Source organism: Fringilla coelebs, assembly GCF_963513975.1.
Source record: "Fringilla coelebs genome assembly, chromosome: 1".
In the NCBI taxonomy this organism is placed as follows: domain Eukaryota; kingdom Metazoa; phylum Chordata; class Aves; order Passeriformes; family Fringillidae; genus Fringilla; species Fringilla coelebs.
Genome location: NC_140028.1, coordinates 47731980 through 47751858, shown reverse-complemented (window position 1 = coordinate 47751858; position 19879 = coordinate 47731980). Strand labels below are relative to the sequence as shown.

At 39.0% G+C, this 19879-nt stretch overlaps 1 protein-coding gene across 4 annotated transcripts in view; it reads right to left on the bottom strand.

Moving 5' to 3' along the window:
- The window catches only part of OSBPL1A (oxysterol binding protein like 1A), a 77461-nt gene that overhangs the window by 26711 nt on the left and 30871 nt on the right, over nucleotides 1-19879 (bottom strand). For 3 of the 4 annotated variants that reach the window (XM_084221535.1, XM_084221536.1, XM_084221538.1), the window contains one exon: nucleotides 2799-2961. In XM_084221535.1, the coding sequence (XP_084077661.1) occupies nucleotides 2799-2961 (163 nt within the window). Of the gene's footprint in view, nucleotides 1-2798; nucleotides 2962-7860; nucleotides 7977-19879 lie in introns of those variants that run through there. The other variant, XM_084221537.1, reaches the window with a different exon arrangement.

Below are 19879 nucleotides of genomic sequence, written 5' to 3'. Positions count from 1 at the left end.
TTTTCTCCAGGTTCTTCCTTAATTTATCTCTCTTTGCAGGGATTTAGGAATTACTGCAACGGTCAAAAATTACTGACAACAGCATATCACTTAAAGATACAAAGAAAGCAGACTTCAGAAAATAAACTCCAACTCCAGTAACATTGCAAACATTTTCCTCACTCCAGTTTTGGAAAAGGATGAGGATATTTCTGTAACTCTGGCCACAATTTCTACAAACAGAACTACACACCACAGACTTTACCAGTGAACAATTCAGTCTGTGCCAACACTAGCAGGTAGCATGGCTCAGGCTGGAGGAGATTTGCAAGAGGAACAGATGGTGCTGAGGACTTGACAATCAAATCAGATATGTTTCTAGTGCTGTTCTCTTTAGATCTGCTCTTACTCTGCTGCCACGGACTGAGTGTCCAATAGGAGCTGGACTGTATCTTCTGATTCAGCTTCATTCAGGAGCAATTGGAATTTTCTACAATATGAACCACAGCATGGCAAATGGGGACAAGTAGTTGCTGCACTCACTACATCCTTTTCTGATACACCTCTTCCTCAAAAACCTGCTTGAAAATTGCTCTGAATGGTCCCATTTGTGATACTTCAATTAAGAGTAAACAAAAAAATATTTTTAAAACATTAAATAAATAAATAAATAAAGCAGCAGTGGCATCTTTCAACCTGTCAAGTCAAAACTAACAATTCTTCAGCTCAAAGTGCAAGCCTACTTATGCAACACTCTCACTTCTAAACTCACTCCTACAGCAGCAATTTAAAAATTCATAGAACTGCAAGCAGAAAAAGATAGCATCCTGATGGAAAAAATACTCTAAGTAGCGGCATTTTCCCACTGACAGACATTATAACTTGTTATATCACCCTGTTAAAATACATTGAGCAAACACCAATCTCCTACACAACTTAGAAAGGTAATTCATGAATATGGCTATTTGTCCAAAATCAATATAATTTGACACTATCAGTTTGCAAATCAGGTTAAGCAAAAGCTTTGCAGACAGTTGTAGCAATTTAGATTTCCAGGAACAAAAAAAAAACAAAACAAACCTCTCCTCAAATCATACCAACAAAAAACTAATTCCTTTGATGCTTAAAGTGAAAGTGGTAACATGTATTCAGCAGTCAGGAAAATACATCACATTTCCCTTTTTCTAGCCACCTCCCCATCCCCGCCCCCTTCAGAGACAGAAAGGGCCTTAATCTCTGCAAAGCACTAAATGTGAACAACCTAGAGAAGAGAATCCAAGACCAGTCTGATTAAATTGATGGACAGCCAAGAAAGTAAGTCTGCCCCAGAAAATTATTTAAAATGCAATTAAGACTAAATTTGTCCAGTAACTTCTCCCAAGGGAGAAAGAAATCACGTTTGGGGTTTTTTAAGTATGTTTGTATGCATATGCACTCAGCAAGTCTCACAATTTTACAAATCCATTTGATACGATTCGTTTGTAGCTTACAAGGACAAAACTACCACTTCTGGACAACAGGAGAGACAGCTTTGGACACTTTCTTCAACAGTATTTAGAGATCAGGTCAGTTATGAGATGTGTCAACTAGCAGCTCTTTAAAGCTTAATATTCTCTCATATGCACATGGCAAGCCCAGCTGGAGAGACTACATTCCAACAGCATCAGATAAAGAACTATTCTCTGCTTTGTTGACAATGAAAAGAGCCTGAGGCCTTTCAGCAGAATTGTTCCTTTGGTTCCAGAGGAAGAACCTGTATTAGTGTTCCTCAGTCTCTTCTACTTGAAGGCTTGATAAATCTGCTGCTATGCCAAACAGCAAAGTCTCCTTCACAAAGCTGATTCACTGTGTTCCTGTGCATAGACTTCCTTTGCCTGTTTTTTCACGGCTTAAGTTTCTCACTACAGAACACCTACCAAGGAGTCTGGGAACACTGCTTTTCTCATCTGTCAGAAGCATCAGACAGTTCAGTTCACAGAAAAAGTAACCCCATCCTTGCTAGTGAAGTCTGCCATCACAACCCAATTGTCTGCTACAGTTAGATTATATTCACCCTCAAGCTTTTCCAGATCCTTCATAGTTGTAGACAGGTGCGTGCTGCCGGATCACCCAGTTAGAGTTACTGCTGAGCTGCATGCACTATGTACAGCCTCTCTATACAAATGCATGTTGCAATAATTTCAGACAGTTCAGAATCTTTCAAAACCACTATTGGCACGTTCTGCATATGAAATTATGAAAGATACTAAATTGAAGAAGAGATAAGGAAAGAAAAGATATTTAAGAAATGCATGCAGGACTTTGATTCATCCTTTTCTTTCACTTTTAACACTTCAGGTATATGAAGCTGAAATAGAATAAGTCTTTCTTAATATCATTATCCCTAAAAATGAGGGATTTTTATAGTTTGATTTTAACAATACAACAAAGGAAAAAGCACACACCACCACGGACAAAGCAAGTCAGAAGGCTACAAGATACAGTTACCTCTCCCAAAATAGGAGTCTTATGTTTTGCTATTTAAAAAAAGGGTGTAGACTCCCAAGCAATCAGACCTTTCATTTCTGTCCTGTGGTTTTCTAACCTTTGGTCATGCTAAGGTGAAGCAACACAATTCTGCAGGTGAACTCTGGCAAATTTTTACAGCCCTGCTCATAAAACACCCCAAGTTTATTCCTAAAATTAGGTTCATGTTAGAAAAGCAGAGATTTCACTTGAAGTTAGACTGCTTCCACCTTCTTCCCCCACCCCATCTGTCCCCAAGGCATTCACTACACACATGTTGTCTACACACTCACATTCTGGGCACCACCACTTACCTGAAACAGCATCATAGAACTGCTCTTCACTGAGGATGCTGAGAGGCGGAGATCCCTTAACCAGAGACTGCTCTAGTTCATGGTGCTCGGTAGCGAGTGTCTCTAATGCTTCTGACAAGATCTTGTTTTTCTCCTGCTCATGCTCCAGTTTCAAATTCCTCACCTATAAGTAGATACATGTATGAATAAAATCTCATCTCTCTGAAGAATGTGTAGCTGGAAGCTATTCAGAAAATAGACTCTAATGAATAAATAACTAGCAAACAGCTGGAACTGAAACCACGTGGATTAATGAGAATATTACAGTTCTTGTGTGATAACAATAAGGTTGTTAGTCAGCATTTTTAGTAGCTGAAAAATCTGACACGTAAGATCTGACAGCATCAATCACAATTCTGTAAGTGAATTCAAGCCAGATAACTATACCCTAAAACTGAGAGGAAATATTTACAGCTCTACTTGGATGACCTTAACTAGAGAGTCAGTGATCGGTTTCTACACGCACCAAGCTCCTTCTACTAGTCTGCTCCAATTTAGGCCAAGCAGCATCATCTAAATTGAATTACAGAGCAAATGTGAATGCCAGCTACAAATAACTACAACTGAACTATGAGCTGAAAACATTTAACCCTGAAGATTACAGAAGGAGGTTAAGAACGAGATTCCTCCTGTAACTGACTGAATGTTGATATAAACAGCCCTCCCTCTGAACTCCCGAACAGTTTACAGAGGAGCCAGAAGTTAACAAAAAGAGAAGCCCAACCACCAGAGAGTGGACCTTTTTTAAAACCCACACAGGCAATGGGCTCCAGGGCAGATGATGTTATCCATGGTTTGAGTTCAATACTTGTAATGGGAAAGCAATACGTCCTTCCTACTTCCTCTTTTTTTTTTTGCTGGTCTTTCCCTGCCTCCTCTATCTGCCAGCAGAGGGGAGAGGGCTGTGACTGAAGGCTCAGAAATGGTCCCTTCTCCCAGCCCAACAAGGTTCCAGTGTGCTACCTCTCCTTCAGTTCCTAAACCATCGAGTCTTTCCCTTTCTCCCTTCCAGTCCCTTTTAAAAAGCATCCCCAACCCCTGACCTGTCCTCTAGTTTACTCTCAAAGGTCAGTTTACAACACTAATTCCCCCTGCACTAAGAACATGCAAGGACATGACAATTAATCTCTTGGAACAGTTACAGGGACAACTTACACATATACCAACATTACCTTTTGGAATCTAATTTAAGAACTGTTCATATGTCCTCTCTGGTTACAGTTTACATTAAAGCTTTACTTTGGAGGCTTCAGCCCCCTCCGTTATAACCATTTCTCAAACAGTGGATTCAGAGCTGGGCACAAAAGGAGCTAGCAAAGAGACATTAAAAGAGATTTGCCACTTCCAAAAAAGAACTTCTATGCTGGTGGAAACATATCCTCTAGAGAAAGATTTATAGAAGAAATTTTCACCCCCTCAGTTGTGCCAAATACTAAATCAGCTGTTTTGGCTGCCAGGCTCTGAGTGTAAGGGGGGAATCCAATTAAATTATAATTAAAAGAGTATAAAATTGGGTTGCTAATTGGAAGCAGAAAAACCAGTAAGTCACTTACTGTCTAATAGTTTTACTCTGAACAAAATGAAAAAAGTCTGGACTAGTTACTGTCACTTTCATTTAAAGTTCACTCTGACAGTACCAATGAAGCCAATTACTGCAATGTTTCATACAAATCAGACATGCCACTGCAAAAGATCTGTTATTAGGCAGTTTCTGCTAAATACATTTGGTATACTGTCAAACAGTTATAGAACCACCAGCTTAGAGAAACAGCATCAGTATTTTGCTCTCCTGATACAGGGAGGATAGAAAACTGAAAATAAAATGGTACTTTTCATTCTTACTAAACAATAAAGTAAAATCAGTTATGAAAATGCTATTTGCAATTAATACTGTTTTTGCAGGATTGAATTAGATGCCATTATGCTGTAATACTTTGGTAAGTGATTTGAATGATTGAAATATTTATCTAAAACTTACAGCAAATTGAAAGAAAATTGAAACAATCTAAAAACCTGGACCCTTTCAGCATCCTTTAGTCACAGTTGTGTGACTAAAAAATCAACAACATACTAAGACCACACCTGCTCCAAAAAAGATTTTCTTGACCTTAAGGTTCCTCAGTCCTATCATAATGTACAGCTATTCAGAATTGCAGAAGGTGTACTACAAATAAATTCCCTTTTTGTAAAATCAGTTTCCAGCTTTACAGTAAGGTTCACTTTTCTGTGTGCTCCCAGACCTCTTCATTGCCAGACACTTACTAGTACAGCAATTATACACCAGCAGGCAACAAAAACCCAAAGCTTTTCATCTGTTCCATAAGCAACACAGTACTATCCAGAAGCTAAGGAATAAAGAAAACCCACTAAATTTTATTGCTTGCCGTTGTTGGGATGTTCATTCATAACTGAATAAACTGGATTTAAAGCAACCTTAATCAATATCTAGGGGCTTGAGATGGAAAGTTATAATACAGCATTTTTTTTCATCAGTATGGAGGTTATGAGATGGACACACACATTCAGACAGAGTCCAGAGATTGCCCTACCAATCTCTACAGCCTGGCACCTCTACATGAGTCATTCCTTGAGGGCCATTGTCAGGAAACACTGCAACAACACCACATCCTTAAGAACAAAAACAGTTTCACAGCACCAACAGGATAACGAAAAAGGATTTTAAAAATGGTTCTAGTACCCTTATTTTATTGATTTCGCCCGTAAAGAAGCAATGCTGGGAGAGATAAAGCTGGCACAACCCTGACGTACTCAACAATACAGGAGAAAGAACCTTGCTTAAAATAAGCAGTTTTTTTTTAAACACCAAGCAGCTTTAAGAGATACTTCCATTTTGTCAATAATAAAAGTCAAAGTGATGAAGTTCACCTCCTAAAACCTACTTGCAGTTAATTGAATGTAAAGGGTGGATGCTGTTTTGTTTTCTCAGAATCACACACACTCTCTTCCCAGTTTTACATGAAACACTGCAGGCAGATTGGTGATGCTTCCAGAGCATAAATTTATTGAACAGTGTAATTGACCAACTGAGTGATAGGTTTTCCCAAAATGTAAGCAGCAGATTGCCATTTTGCATAATTTTGCCATGCTCTATTTCTCATTCACAAGACATGGCCAATGAACAGGACTCTGAGGTGAATTAGTCCATCTACCTTGCTACTCCACCACCATTTTTGGAGATGGCATTTCAGCTTTATCCCTTTTGCAGAAGCTGTTTCTTTCCCATTATGTCTTTCTTTAGTGTCCCAAAACAAAAACATCTGCAAGATTACAGAGGAAACCTCCAGACTAGTTTTAAAATTTGTTATTGACACAAAAAGTGTAGGATTCATGCAATAAGCAGGAAGAAGACCATAAAACAACAAAGCTGAGAAGCATATCAGTCTATTAAACTGGATACAGAAAGACCAGTATTTTTCAGTATCATCTGATTTTGTAAAGTTTCATCAGCTGAACATGAAACCATTTTATGAACTGACAGAAATATTCATGTAATGCAGTAAATATCATACCAAAATGATGCAGATACCTGTGTACACACAGTTCTGGAAATCCAGTCTGAGCATGAGGAAGTATTGGAAGGATCCTTTAATTGACAGCCTGAGTAAGGCACAGCTTGTAATACAGCTGTGGTTTCTGTACCTTTCATGGTGGTGCCTGAGCTGAGACAGATGGCAAATCTTACTGGGTTCAGCTCCTCATCTTCCAACCATGGCATGGCTGCCACCTATTAGACCCCTGTCACTGGTGCCCACAATGCCCGTGCCACCAGCAGCATTATCAGCTTTCCTCTGAGCCTTACACAGTAAGTGGCACTGAGTGCTCAAGTGAACCCAGCATGAGGCCAGCTGACTTCCCAATGCCCAACTGACCAGGCCTCCTACCTTATCCTTGTCATGAGTGTTCTGAACAACAGCAAATAGTTATCAATAAAGCTGGGCTTGTGCTCACACCATCAGATCATGGCACTTTAGATCAGTCCTGCTTCCATCTCCAAAGAGAATGGTATTACAGTCAAACTTCACATTTCCTATTTCTGATGGAAGCTATCTAACCTTGTCTCACAGAAGCAAACAATCACTCCATCATCATCCTTACAGCTATAGACACAGCTATAACCTCAGACTGAAGTCTTGGTGGTTCTCTGTCAGTGTATCTAGGTCAGTGCAACAATCCACTTTTTAAAACATACTTCTCCAGCTGAAGATGTTTGATATCCACGGTCTGGTAACTAGTTTCACTTTTGGTTTAATTGAATAGAAATCTGCTTCCAACAGCTTCCTATAACATTCCTGTAAACACTACGGTAAAATTGGGTGCTGTGAACATCACACTGTAAGTTTAAATAGTAGAAGTGAGTTATTTTAGCAATCAGACCGTTCTTTCTTTTGTTAAAGGAAAGCATCAAACTATTTGCAGATACTCCCTATTGCCTTTCCATGTTATTTGAAATCCTGCTATGCACAAGAGCATGGTTTAAAAGTTAATTTCTTCATTGTGTACTACTGGCAGAAACTTCATATGTTTATTCCAAAATATTAAAAAGCTTATCTGTGTGTAACAAACACCAGTCCCACTCCGTTCTGTACCCTCAGTCTTCCTTAGGTAGGTGGGAGACCAGTAACAAGCACCAAACCACTCTTTTTTATTCCTTTTTTTCTTTTTTAAAGGGTAAAGTCTTGAACTATATCAGCACAGCCTGCAACCAAGGCCCCTCTGTCCATCCTGAAGGCATCTTAGTACAATACACAAAATACTTGCTTTGTTTGGTGCTGGATGCCTTTAATTTAAATTAATGCACAACAGTGGCACTTCTGTGGGGCAGGAAAGGATCACACCACTCTATGCTCAGCTAATAAATGATCATCTCAGCAACATGCTACTGCAGCTGCAAATAAACACTAAACCAAACATACAGCAAGGCATAAAACAAATACAGACACCTCAATAATATGCAGTGCTACATGCTTTCAACATTAGAACAGTAAATGAAAAGACGGCATACCTTAGATCCTACTTCTCCTGGACTGAGAGAGAAAAGACAGACTTCACAACACCGCAGTGTGATTTAGCTGAATTTTATTTTCAGGCACTCAACTTCAGTGCTAGGAGTGACTGCCCAAAACACACAGACTTCAGAGTTGTGCTGAAAGGAAGTACCTCCTCTTTCACAGAGAAACCATGAGGGGATGTGAAGGCAGACTGCTGGAATGTCAGAACACTGCGTACCAACCCTGCTCTGCAGTAAGCTGAGCACGGGAGAGCTGCCTGTGACACCGCCTCACCAATGGCTCTGATGCCTCAGAAGGGAGGGTTTGTTTTTCAAAATGAATGGCTTTGTACAACTGCCACAGAAATTCCAGCCCCCCAAAAATGTCATCTTTAATGAGATATTTGCCACAAAGCACAGAAATTAGGTGCAAGTTCTCAGTTGGCAGGGGCTAGATTAACACCTGGCTGGAAATTAACACATAACCAAGGAATTAGAAAAACACTGCTATAGTAGAACTGGAATTTTTATGTGAACATCTAGTGATGCTTTTGGTAATAAAGTAAAGCAAATCAAACCTGCCATTTGTTTCACACTTCATCTATTCATTTGAAGCTGATAGTTTCCAGGGTCAGCTACTCCAACAGGACATACTATACTAAAAGACAAAACTTACAGAACACTGCATTGTAACACATTGCACTACAGAAAACTCGTCACAGAAAGCACTGGGAATTCAAAACGAGAACTCTGTCCCTTCTGGGATTTTCATACCAAAAAAAAAAAAAAAACCTTACCAAAAATGTGAGGCAGAGTGGAAACCACAGCCTCAATGAAGAGTTTGATAGGTACACAGTTTGTGTATTCTAACAAGCTTGCACAGTTGTAATTTTGCTGTTAGTACAACACCGTCCCTATTGCTAGTGCCTTCTTGCATAAGCCAGTCCTTTGTGATGTTCAGTTTGAACTAGTGCTGAGTACATCTATTAATGTAGAATAAGAACTAAAAAGTTTTATAAAGAGCCAGGCCTGCCTCTGTGTCTTGAACAAAGGTAGAAATGTAAAGACTGAGTATTTTCCTCAAGGTGTACCTGTTTAGAAATGGAACAGTTCTATCTATTTTGCTAGCTAACTTCAAAGCATGCAATTGCAACACTAGTTCTACAGGACAGACTCCTAAGAAAAGTGCTGTTAAGACTTTCTGCTACCTGGAATAGTACCAAATTGCTGCTTAAGCTGCTACTGAAGTGAAAACTGAAACCAGTTGCTCTCAAGGAGAACTCACTCCAAAAGTTCTCAAAGTTTTAACCATAATTGAATTTCAATACAGGATGTTTCCCAGAAAGAAAACGGATTTTAGAAAAGGATTGATTTTTACCTCTTCTCATGGGACTTAACTCACTAAGCACACATCAGTAATGATATGAATATGTATAATCATGCTTTATTCTTAACCTTCCACCCCAAAAAGCAGAACAGTTCTAGTTTCAGAATGTTGCTTTGCAAGTATGCCTCAGGTATTTGAGGCACAAGATAAAGGAATGAGTGATTTAAGAATATTCCTATGGCACATCAAAAAACTGCAAGCATGACAGCACACATAAAAACAACAACAAAGCATTCCCAAACAGATACAATCAATTTCATGAAGACATCCCCAGATTCCTAAAGCATGTCAATATTTTACACAAACCTTTTGGAGTTCTGATCTGTTTACACACAAGCCCTTCTACAAAGAACCTCTTGCTGACTCACTACTCCCCAGCACCATCAAGCACAAGGGACTTGTGACAAATGTCTGCTATGTAAACATATGTTAACGTTTTGCATCCTGACTCTTCATCTGCTGGAGTAAACTAGCTCTTGTAAACTTCATCACAGCCTTGGCTCAGCCCAGGGAACAGAGGACTGATCTGAAATAGGTCATGATTTACTTCAGACATTACTTCTTGCTCAGGTTTTCCCCCTCTCTGTGCCATAAGCCTGTCAGTTACTCGGCTGCAGAGATCTATCACACCTAAACCCAGCACAGTTAGAAAGCGAAAGTGACTTGAACTACTGCTACTGCAACTACTGAAAAGCAAAACAAGATGTGATCACAATCTAGGAGGTAAGCTGAGCTCACTGGTGATAGGCAAATGGTTATTTACTGTATCACAAGACAGCATCAGTCTTCATCTCCAAAGTCCAGCCAGCTGACTCTACAGCATCAGAGTACCACATCTTACTGAGATAGTCATATTCAAAAGAGAAAATACACTTGGAGGGCAAACATAACAGCTGGCTTGCTTTCAGACCCATATATAGAAAACATCACCAATACAGTTTCTTTTTGTACAAAGGCTGAAAGACCCACATACACACAACCAAACCCCATACATACCGACTTTAAGTCCTGGTAATCTGTTCTCTTCCAGCCTAACCCGAAGTCTATAGAAGAAAGCAAAGACTTTGTAGAACAAGTCATACGACTGCCTCAGTCATTCCCCAGATGAACACAAGAGTTCATTGTTAGTCAACCATGAACATTCACATCAAAGTTCAAGAGGACGAGTTTAGCAGGGCTGATTTGGAACGCTTACGTTTCATTCTTCTGAGCACAGAGTTGCAGTATCTCCCTATATTTGATTTATTAATATAATTAAATTCTGCTAATGAAGCAAAGGATCAGGTATGATCATAAAACTTAGCAAAATACAGTAGAAGCACCAGTAGAAACAGCTATCTATCCACACAGAAGGAACTCTTACTTTGGCAGGGTCATGTCAACTCAGGCAGACATTTAGACTGTAAGAGAACTGATATTCAAGAGAAAAGCGGGAGATGCTGAAAGCACACAGCAGCCTTCTCCCAGCATACATGTCTAATATAAAAATTCATCATTCAAGACTGTTGGGAATAACAGTTTCTGCACTAGCCACATGCTAGGGACAAGGACTGTTTGCCTCCCACCTTTCCCTCCTAAGACACTAACACTTCCTCCTCAACATGGACCTTGCTGCCTTCCTTCCCCTCTCCTGTTTCCACATTTGGCTATGTCAAAGTCTGTTTATTCAGAGGCTGCTGAAGCATTGCAATTTTAACCAGTGGTGAATGTCACAGTTCCCAGCCAGGAACCTGTCTAAGAGCACATGAGCAAACTGCAAAGACTAATTGCTGATTGCAGATTAGAAGGCTGGTTTTGGCTTAAAATCTTGGATTTAAGCTTTTTTATCAGAGAAACTGCTTTCTTCAAAGTGTTTCTGCACAGTCAAGACCTAAGAAAGCTCTTTCTGGTTTGTTTCTCAAGTGACACTCAATGGCAAGTCCAAGTCTTCCTCTCAAATGTATTTGTTTTTCCCATTTTACTTTAACAATTTAACTGTAATCTGATAAATGTCATGAGGTCTACTTAGATTTGAGAGCTGCAGAAGTTGCCAGTCTCCAGAGCCCACTCTGTCCCCACTTGAGTTCCAGTACTATAATACTGATTAGTCAAATATCAGGACTTCAAAGAAAAAGCCTTCTGATTTTGTAATTTTCTGTGCAGTATTGTTTCTATTCTGAGTAATGCTGAAATTAAATATTGCTGCTATTCACTCTTGCCAATACTAATGCCAAAACAAGCTGGGAGTCAATGACATCTGCAGCGATGCACGCATTTGGGAAGCACGTTTTGAGTTGCAGACATACAAGATTACCAGAGAAAAACCACACCCCAAGGATATTTTGCTGCCCCAGTAAGTTTAAGTGAGTTTATGTTCTCAGAGGCATATGCCACAAGTAACTTTCCTCAAACTACAGGCCTTATTGAAGCTGATCTATCATCCTGATGCCAACAGAACCAGAACAGCATACTGCTGCATGCTTTCACATCTGGTAGAGACATTTTTTTGCCTTCTCCCTTTTAGGGACTGGACATCTTTGAAGTTTGCTAATCTCACAGAGAGACCAGATTTTAAGATGTAAGGGCTCTTAAGAATGCATACAGGAAACATTTCCTTTTTATTCTTAAGGACTGTTTTGAAAATAGATCTTAAGGCAGTTTTGATCTAACTACTTCCCTTAAGTATTCTTCTGTATACACCACTGACTACTTTGATCAACCTCTTTGTAATCTCTCCCCCACACTTCTTCCCAACTGGATTATGGCAAATGCATGTAATGTTTTCTCTTTTGAAACAAATGTCACGTTTTTGCCATGTTTTTGTTGGCTCTTACTGCCTTACTAGTGCTGCTGGACTCAGTTGTTGACTCAGAGTGAAAACAGCTTCCTATTAAAAAAAATTAACACTTCTGAAGCTGGCTGTCTGTTCTACAAGCTCTGCATTGGGAATCCTGTTAATTATTCATCATTCATGAAGTCTAACTGACAGTTTTTTTAAAAAGAAATTCCAAAACAAACATGCATGCTTGTACAGTTGTTCTGCATTTTTGAAAAACTCAGATGTCTCACTTGTTAGTTTTTATTTCATTTTGGACACTAACCAAATTGAAGTGAAAAATGTTACATAGGCCAGAAATCAACAGTGAGTCTTACAATGCAATGATGGAGTTCTTATCTCCAAATAAAATCCACCTTGGAAAGCATTCTTTGCTGTTTCTGCTATAGCCCAGAACACGTTCTTCCCACATTTCCAATATTAAAGAATCAGACTTCAAAGACCAACACAGATGCAAAAATCTCACTTCTACTTCAGATTTTAGAAAACTTGGAGCATTAGGAAGATTGTCCCTTCTTAGGGATGATTTTCCTCTGAGACACTGTTTTTGTCCTTGCTCCTAAGGAGGCAACCGCCAGCATATTTCAGCCAGGCCCTGGGTAGGTTCATAAGACATTTGCTGAAATCAGAGTATGTCATGCAGACATTTGTCCAGCAGTTAGACCAGACAGATAAATATGTTCTGGAGTACAGAAATTCAGTGCAGAACTAGATAATCCCAATGTTCTCATTTAGTGGAACAGATCCTTTCTACTTATGAATGAACTCAAACACTTTTGCCCTTACATGATAGGGACTTTCTATTGTTGTTGTGCTTGAGTTTTAAAAATTTTTTTCCAAGAACATTGCAGCAAAGTTATTTACTGTTAAGTCTTCTATTTACTACTTTCCTAAATGCAATCCAGTAGCATCTACAGTTCAGAGGAAATAAGTGACCCCAGATTAAACTTCTAAGAAGCTCTTTTGCAAACATCTCCAACAAAACTCACTGGCTGCTAGAAGAGAACTTGTAGATCTGATGAAAGTTCTAAATTCTCCCCACCACAAGCTGAAACAGAATCTGACAGTCTAGAATGACATACCATTTTTTTAGATTCAAAGACAATAGTAGAAAAACACTGACCACATATTATCAGCTGATCTTGGACAAACAGGTCCTTGAAATTTTCTAACACTACTGTACTGGACTGCCCTTTAAGTATTTGTATGTCTAAGGATTGTTCAAACTAGAGAAGAGGGGGCTCAGGGCAAATTTCATCTATACAAATACCTGAAGGGAGGATGCGAAAACAACTGAAGTCTGGGTCTTCTCAGTACTGCTCAGTGGCAGGAGAGAAAGAAATGAGTACAAGCTGAAAGGCAGGAAATCCCCTCTGATTGTCAAAAAACCATTTTTTCACTGTTACCGCTGTGGTGGCGACAGAGCACTAACACAGGCTGCCCACAGAGGTTACAGAGCCTTTATTCTTGGAGATACTCAAAAGCCATCTGGACATGGTCCTGAGCAAGCAGGTCCAGGTGCCCTTGACTGAGCAGGGGGGCACCTCCAGAGATCCCTTCCATCCTCAACCATTTCCATTTTATTCTTCTGTGAAATTAGGGTTTAGCCCTTAGTCCAAAATGTCGCTTCAGAGGTGGAGGAGATTCAGGTCAGACAAAACTAGATTTCTGCTATCCATAGGCACAGATGCCTGCTGTCTAAGGTTTCCAGCTGTCTGAAACAGCCAGCTCATTTTAACCTCAATTTGATTTGTCTGACCTTGCAGCAAGGTGTTTCACTGGAAAAACACACAATCCAATTTGGATGCATACCACAGGACACATCCACAATTAATAATATTGGCATTTCCAGAAAGGTACAAACAAACATGGATTTGTACTGACAAACATGGATTACCACATTACCTAGAGGAGGTATACTACCATCTTGACAACTCAAGATTTGTCCTCACCACAATGATCAAAGCCTTGTTTATGGGTGTCCCATTAGTTTATGTCTGGCAGAGCAAAACCACCAAGTTCCTGCAGATGCTTTTCTGCTGCTGGAGCAGAGCACAAGGTCTAGAGGCTGATACTCTGACCACTTACACTGAATATTTCCAGACAAGAATAGAGTAGTTTTGTTCTCTTTACCCTTTCTCTCACCATAGTTTTTAACTCAAAAAAAAAAAAAAAAAAAAAGGGATGTGCAATAGTGCCACTATTATATTTCAAGACTAACAAGAAGCTGTATTCCTATTTAAAGGTCAAACATATTTGAACAAGATTTTGTTGTGGAAGCTGTGTAGCTCTGGCAACATAAAACTCCTCGAAGCATATGAAAAAGTTTGCAATCTACTTCTATGTTAAAAGGTACCCCTACATTATGAAGGTACACTGCAGATCCCCTTCAAATAGGCATGCTCTAAAGCCATTCTCAAAGTCTCCTAGCACACCTATGGATCCAAGAGTTATTGCATTGATGTCCATATTTTAACATTAATAATGTAGCCCTGACAAGCATGAGAGGAGGGAAAACATTCCTATTCAAAAACACTGAGTCCATTTACCTTACAAATGGCTTAACATGAAGCTATGCAAGCAAAGTAAGCACATCACAGGTGACACTCTCAAAGACAAAACATCAGATGAGGGCTGTGCTTAGAAAGCCAGGCATCTTCTTTATACAGGACTCATCAGGATGTTCACAACAAATGGATATACTCTGTTTGTAAGAGGAGCTCTACCTTACCATTTATTTGCAGTAACATTCAGTTCACTATAAATGGAGCATAATTTGTTTTGTGTGTGCTAATCAACCAACCTGCAGAGCATAGGCCTGTATTTCCCATTTGTACATAACACTGAAAGCATTTATTATTAAAGTGTATTATTGCTGCATTTCAAGGAGAGTGACATAAAGAACAACACAAGCAATCTAGATAAAGAGTTTACTAACATTCCTTTATGAACAGGCATGGCATGTATCTTCAAGGAAAACTTCAACACCAGTGATTTATTTTCAGGGTGTAAATGCTTTCTAAACACAGTCCATTTACCAATTCTAGTGATATTGTCAGTGACTCAGCAGGTAGCATTCTACTAAGGCATTTCATCAGTGGACAGCAGAGCAAGCAGAGATAACACTTCCGAATACTAATATTAAAACAAATAAAGCTTTTAAAGTCACTGGCTTTCTAGGGGGGTGGGGAGATGGAGACCAACCAGTACACATTTGGTCACAAGATAAAAAAAGCCAGACAAGAGATCAAATTCCACAATGGCTTACCTTGATTATAAAAATGGTATTAGCTCTAATAAGTCAGAATTTTAAAAAAGTGAAGAAAGCGGTTCTGGTTGAAATACCATTACTGTGACCTGGTGAAGTTTAGGTTAAAAACAAAAAACACAATGGACAACACACCCTTCCCATAAGCACTAATACTATCTAAATGGAAATCATCCTTTTTTTTTTTTCTTCATAGATGAAAGACCCCTGTATTTCATGGAACTAAAGTGACTAAAATAAGTCAACTAAAAAAATGAGAAAGAACATCAGAAAAGTAAGTTTAGACTCAATCAATCTCCTTTATTCAAGGAAAGACTATACATGGACAGCTTATTAGCCATAAGGGAAGAGATCTGGTATCACTGATGTTTAAGGAAACCAATAAAACTAAAATATACTAAAATCCCACACATGACAAATTTAAGATGATGGAACACCTGTTAAGTGACACAAAGCCTTAAGTTACTTATGCTGCCCAGAAACACTACCATTAAAACAGCTTGACACAAAACACATGCAAAATGAAGAGTTAAATGTTCTGTCTCCTCCAGAAAACATTAATATCCAGTGTTAATATCCAGTGTACTGGAAAGGCTACATGAAATTTATTTTTCATATGTGTAGAATTAATTTTTATTTAATTTAATTTTTAAAATTATTTAATTTTTTAAATTATTACTCTCATAAAATAGCTTTATGAGACTTACATAAAATAAGAGGCCTTATTTTCTTATATAATTTTCCATAAATCAAGTTTCAAGAAAGAGAGGTCAAGAAGAACAATACATCTTCAGAGAATTAGTAAATGCGTGTGACCACAGTTATCCAATTTGGTGTTCTGATGTTTTATGCAGCTGAGACACAAAGCCAGACCACTCAGCCAGACTGTAACTGCAGTCAATTAACTAACACACTTGCAAGAAAAATCCCAGCAAACAAAGTTAACAGGTATGGTGCTATGGATAGAGGTTTGGCCTCCTGATTTTTTGGGGCCTTCATTTTTTTCCTGAAATGTTACCAGTCCTTAGCTGACAATACACTGGTTGGCTGGGAGCAAACAAGTTTTAGAACTCTGCTGTTCAACCATTCTTCCAAAACACATCAGGTACAAATTAAACCAGAGCATGGAAAACAACCTGATCAGTTTTACATGCTATGATACATCACAATGACATCAGAAGAATGGAAGTGTGCACCCTTCTCACTCCAGTTTGTTTTCTAAGCATGAGGGGAAAACAAACAATATTCTCATAGCATTAAGTAGTGAAAACACCTAGAGAAAATATCCATCTTATACATTTCTTCTTCTGTTTGACTCCATTATCTTGGAGACAAGGGCATAATTTTGCCAATACATTCATAGAAAACAGAATTCCTAATTCATATTTGAGAAGCTTTCTCTATCAAGAACTATTCCATTAAACTTGATTGCTGCTTGGATTTTTCTCCCTGCAGCCTCAGCTAAGACTGTTTTCTCAGCATTAAAAATTAAGTACTCAAACAAGTGGTACACAAGACCTTAGAAGTAAACCTCAGAGCAGGAGCTGCAGAAGCACATTAAGAGGAGTGTCATTTCAAACCAGCATGTTTTTACACTGTGTTTCCCCAGAGGCCCATGAATGGATTCCAAGTTAGTTTACACAAGGCTGCTTAACAACAACCGCCAACAAAAAACACATCTATGGGCCAAGCATTAACCCACTGTGGAAAGTGCAAGAACAGCTTAGCAGTGGGCTTCCAGCTGGGCTACAAAGTGAATAGCAGGGAATGCCTTCAGACAAGCTGTCTGACCAGCTTCCATGCAGGCTCTTTGAGCTACAGGTCAGTAAGAGTTTCCGTGTCACTACAAGTCAGTGTGTCACTTTGTACACTTCAAAGTCAACCTCCTTCCTTGCAGGTGGTGATATGTTGTATCAGCAATCTTGAAGAAAACAAATAAATAAGAAAACAAAAAAAAAACCCCCAAAAAATCTCCAGAGTTGGGACCCTGCAGTACTAGAAAGACCAAAAGCACTTGCCTTTTACCCTATAAGTAACATCTGAGCATCCTTCTGTGAGCCAGAACCTTATCTGTCGCTCAGAAGCCTTACCAATACAACACTTGCCCAAGGATCTTACCAACTGCTTCAAAACCTGTCAAATGCTTCAAAAGAAGCACTCTGTCAACACACATAATACCCTTTCATAAAAGAACAGCAGTAATATTTACTTATCTTTCCTCTGAATGGAGACTCAGTATTTCTTATTTTAAAAAGCTTCTGTCTAAGGCTGCTGCTTAGCTTCACTTCCCACTCTGGTGACCTATTGAATCTTGGCTGTTCTAGGGAAATTTCAGAAAAAATAGTTATACTCTTTAACTCCCCTACCTCTGAGATACTTTGGACTTGCTAAACTCCTGCCTCTACCGGTAATCTACAGATCTGTAGTTAGCTTTATACCTGCATGTAGTTAGCTTTATACCTGCAAGGCTGCAGTACACTGGTAGAAAACAATGCTTTCAGAGGAAGAACGCTATGCCATCCACAAACATCTCACTATTGGGTTACTCCAACTTTAATATCTTCACTATAGAGCTTTAGCCCAGATGAAAGATGTGCATTTACAGAACCCAAAAATTAGTATAGCACAAATCATCAAGGCATGAGTAGAACTGTCAACATTCTGGGAGGAGAAAAAACCAAATTACTTTCCTGTCAGTAGCTTTGTTCTCTTATATGCCCTGCCGATACAGCATTCTCCAACATTTTGTATCCTATGCTCCTTGCATAAGGCAAAAAATACCATTCTTTACTAGGGAGTCCATTTGAGCACAGAGAACCTTCCAATGAACTTGTAACCTTCAAACAAGATTCAAGCTGCACTAGATATTTCTAGTACACTTCCACTCATTTGGAGGAGAAGGGAAGAAACAGGATCAAGTCAGTTACTGACCAAAAGACAATCAAGATTTTCTTGATGTAGGTACACCTCCATTCTCTCAACACCAAACAGCTCTTGCTGTGTTCAGTCCAATCATCAACTGTCTGAAAACTGTTCTCCTCCTTTCCACAAGAACACAAACCGAACAGCATTCCATTTGTTCAGGGCATTGCCTACAGGCCTTGACACGCTGAGGTTTTCCCTCGATCTCCGCTACTTTCAGCAAGAGCTGAACAGAATGGACAACATTAGCTCCTCTGTGCTCCAGTGATTGAAAGTAATAAAAATTTAAAAATAGGGCTGCTGCTTGTTTCAAAACACAAAGAGAAAAGATCAGAAAAACAAAGGCACTGGTTTTATCAGCTGAGGGAGTATGGACTCCATAGTTCTAGGTCTAGTTCAGAAACCAGCCAATACATGATCCCCTTACTAGACCTAACTCAGAAATCTTATCATTAACCTTTTTCTTAGCTTCTCTGATTTTATTTCAGTCCCTCACCCCTCTTCATCTCTCCTTCCCACACACACCAGAGGCTCCCAGGATCTTATAGAGGTTAATGTAGCTGATGATATTGCCAGATGGAAGAAGAGGACTGCTGATGGATGCCAGGACTTCTCTAGCAGATTTGCACAGGCTGCCTTTATCAGCATTTCTCCCTTGACTGCAGATTCTCATCACTGCTCTCCTCACCTGCACCCCCACAAAGAAACAGATAATAAAATTTCTCATTAAGGACTCATCTGGACATAGCCTACAGGCACCTTCTTCATTCACAATACAGTAAGGTAAGAAGGAGGTTTAAGTGATAACAGCTGTGCTCATACCTGTCTCCCAGAAGATAAATCAGAAATATATTAAAGACAACTATTTGTATGCCAAAGAGCATGCAAACATTCACTCACAAGAACACACACAGACACATCTAACATTCTAACATTATGTTTCCAAGTAATCTGAAATAAACTAAGGCAGTGCACTGAACTTCCAGAGACTGGTATTTACCAGTTGAACTGTGTGCACATTTTTTATTTACAGGATGTACATACAAGAGATAGCACATTACGCCATGGTAAAGATAACTAAGTCCAAGGACTATGACCTGCAGTATATTGACATTAAAAAGTTTTTGTGGAAGTGACAAGTTTAATTTGTTATGACAAATTCATTATAGCTGAAATATACAACTGATTTAATGCAAAAAGAGAAGAAACCTTTCCTGTATTCCTTATCTCATCAGCTAAGGCTTTTCACCAACTTGTAAACAGGTCCCCTTTTTAAGACAAAAACAAACTGGAAAGAATGACAACAACTGCAAAGGCTGAAGATCAAAGCCACAAACAGACTACAAATGAAACCAGCTTACAACTGCTACACGTTCTACACTCATGCAATACGAGCTCTTAATTTACTGTTACATATAACCGTTGATGGTAAAAGCGAAACTTAAGAGTCAAGATACTCATCTACACACTTTAACTTAAGCACTGGTTAGCGAAGAAGCAAGGCAAAAAAAGGAAAAGGGAAATTTCTTTAAATAAATAATTTTTTTTCTATCAATTTCACACAGCTTCAGTACAGGCAGTTCAAGTACTAGAGATGAATTTTAAACTCATTCAGAAAATCTAGCAGAGAGAATAGCGTGAA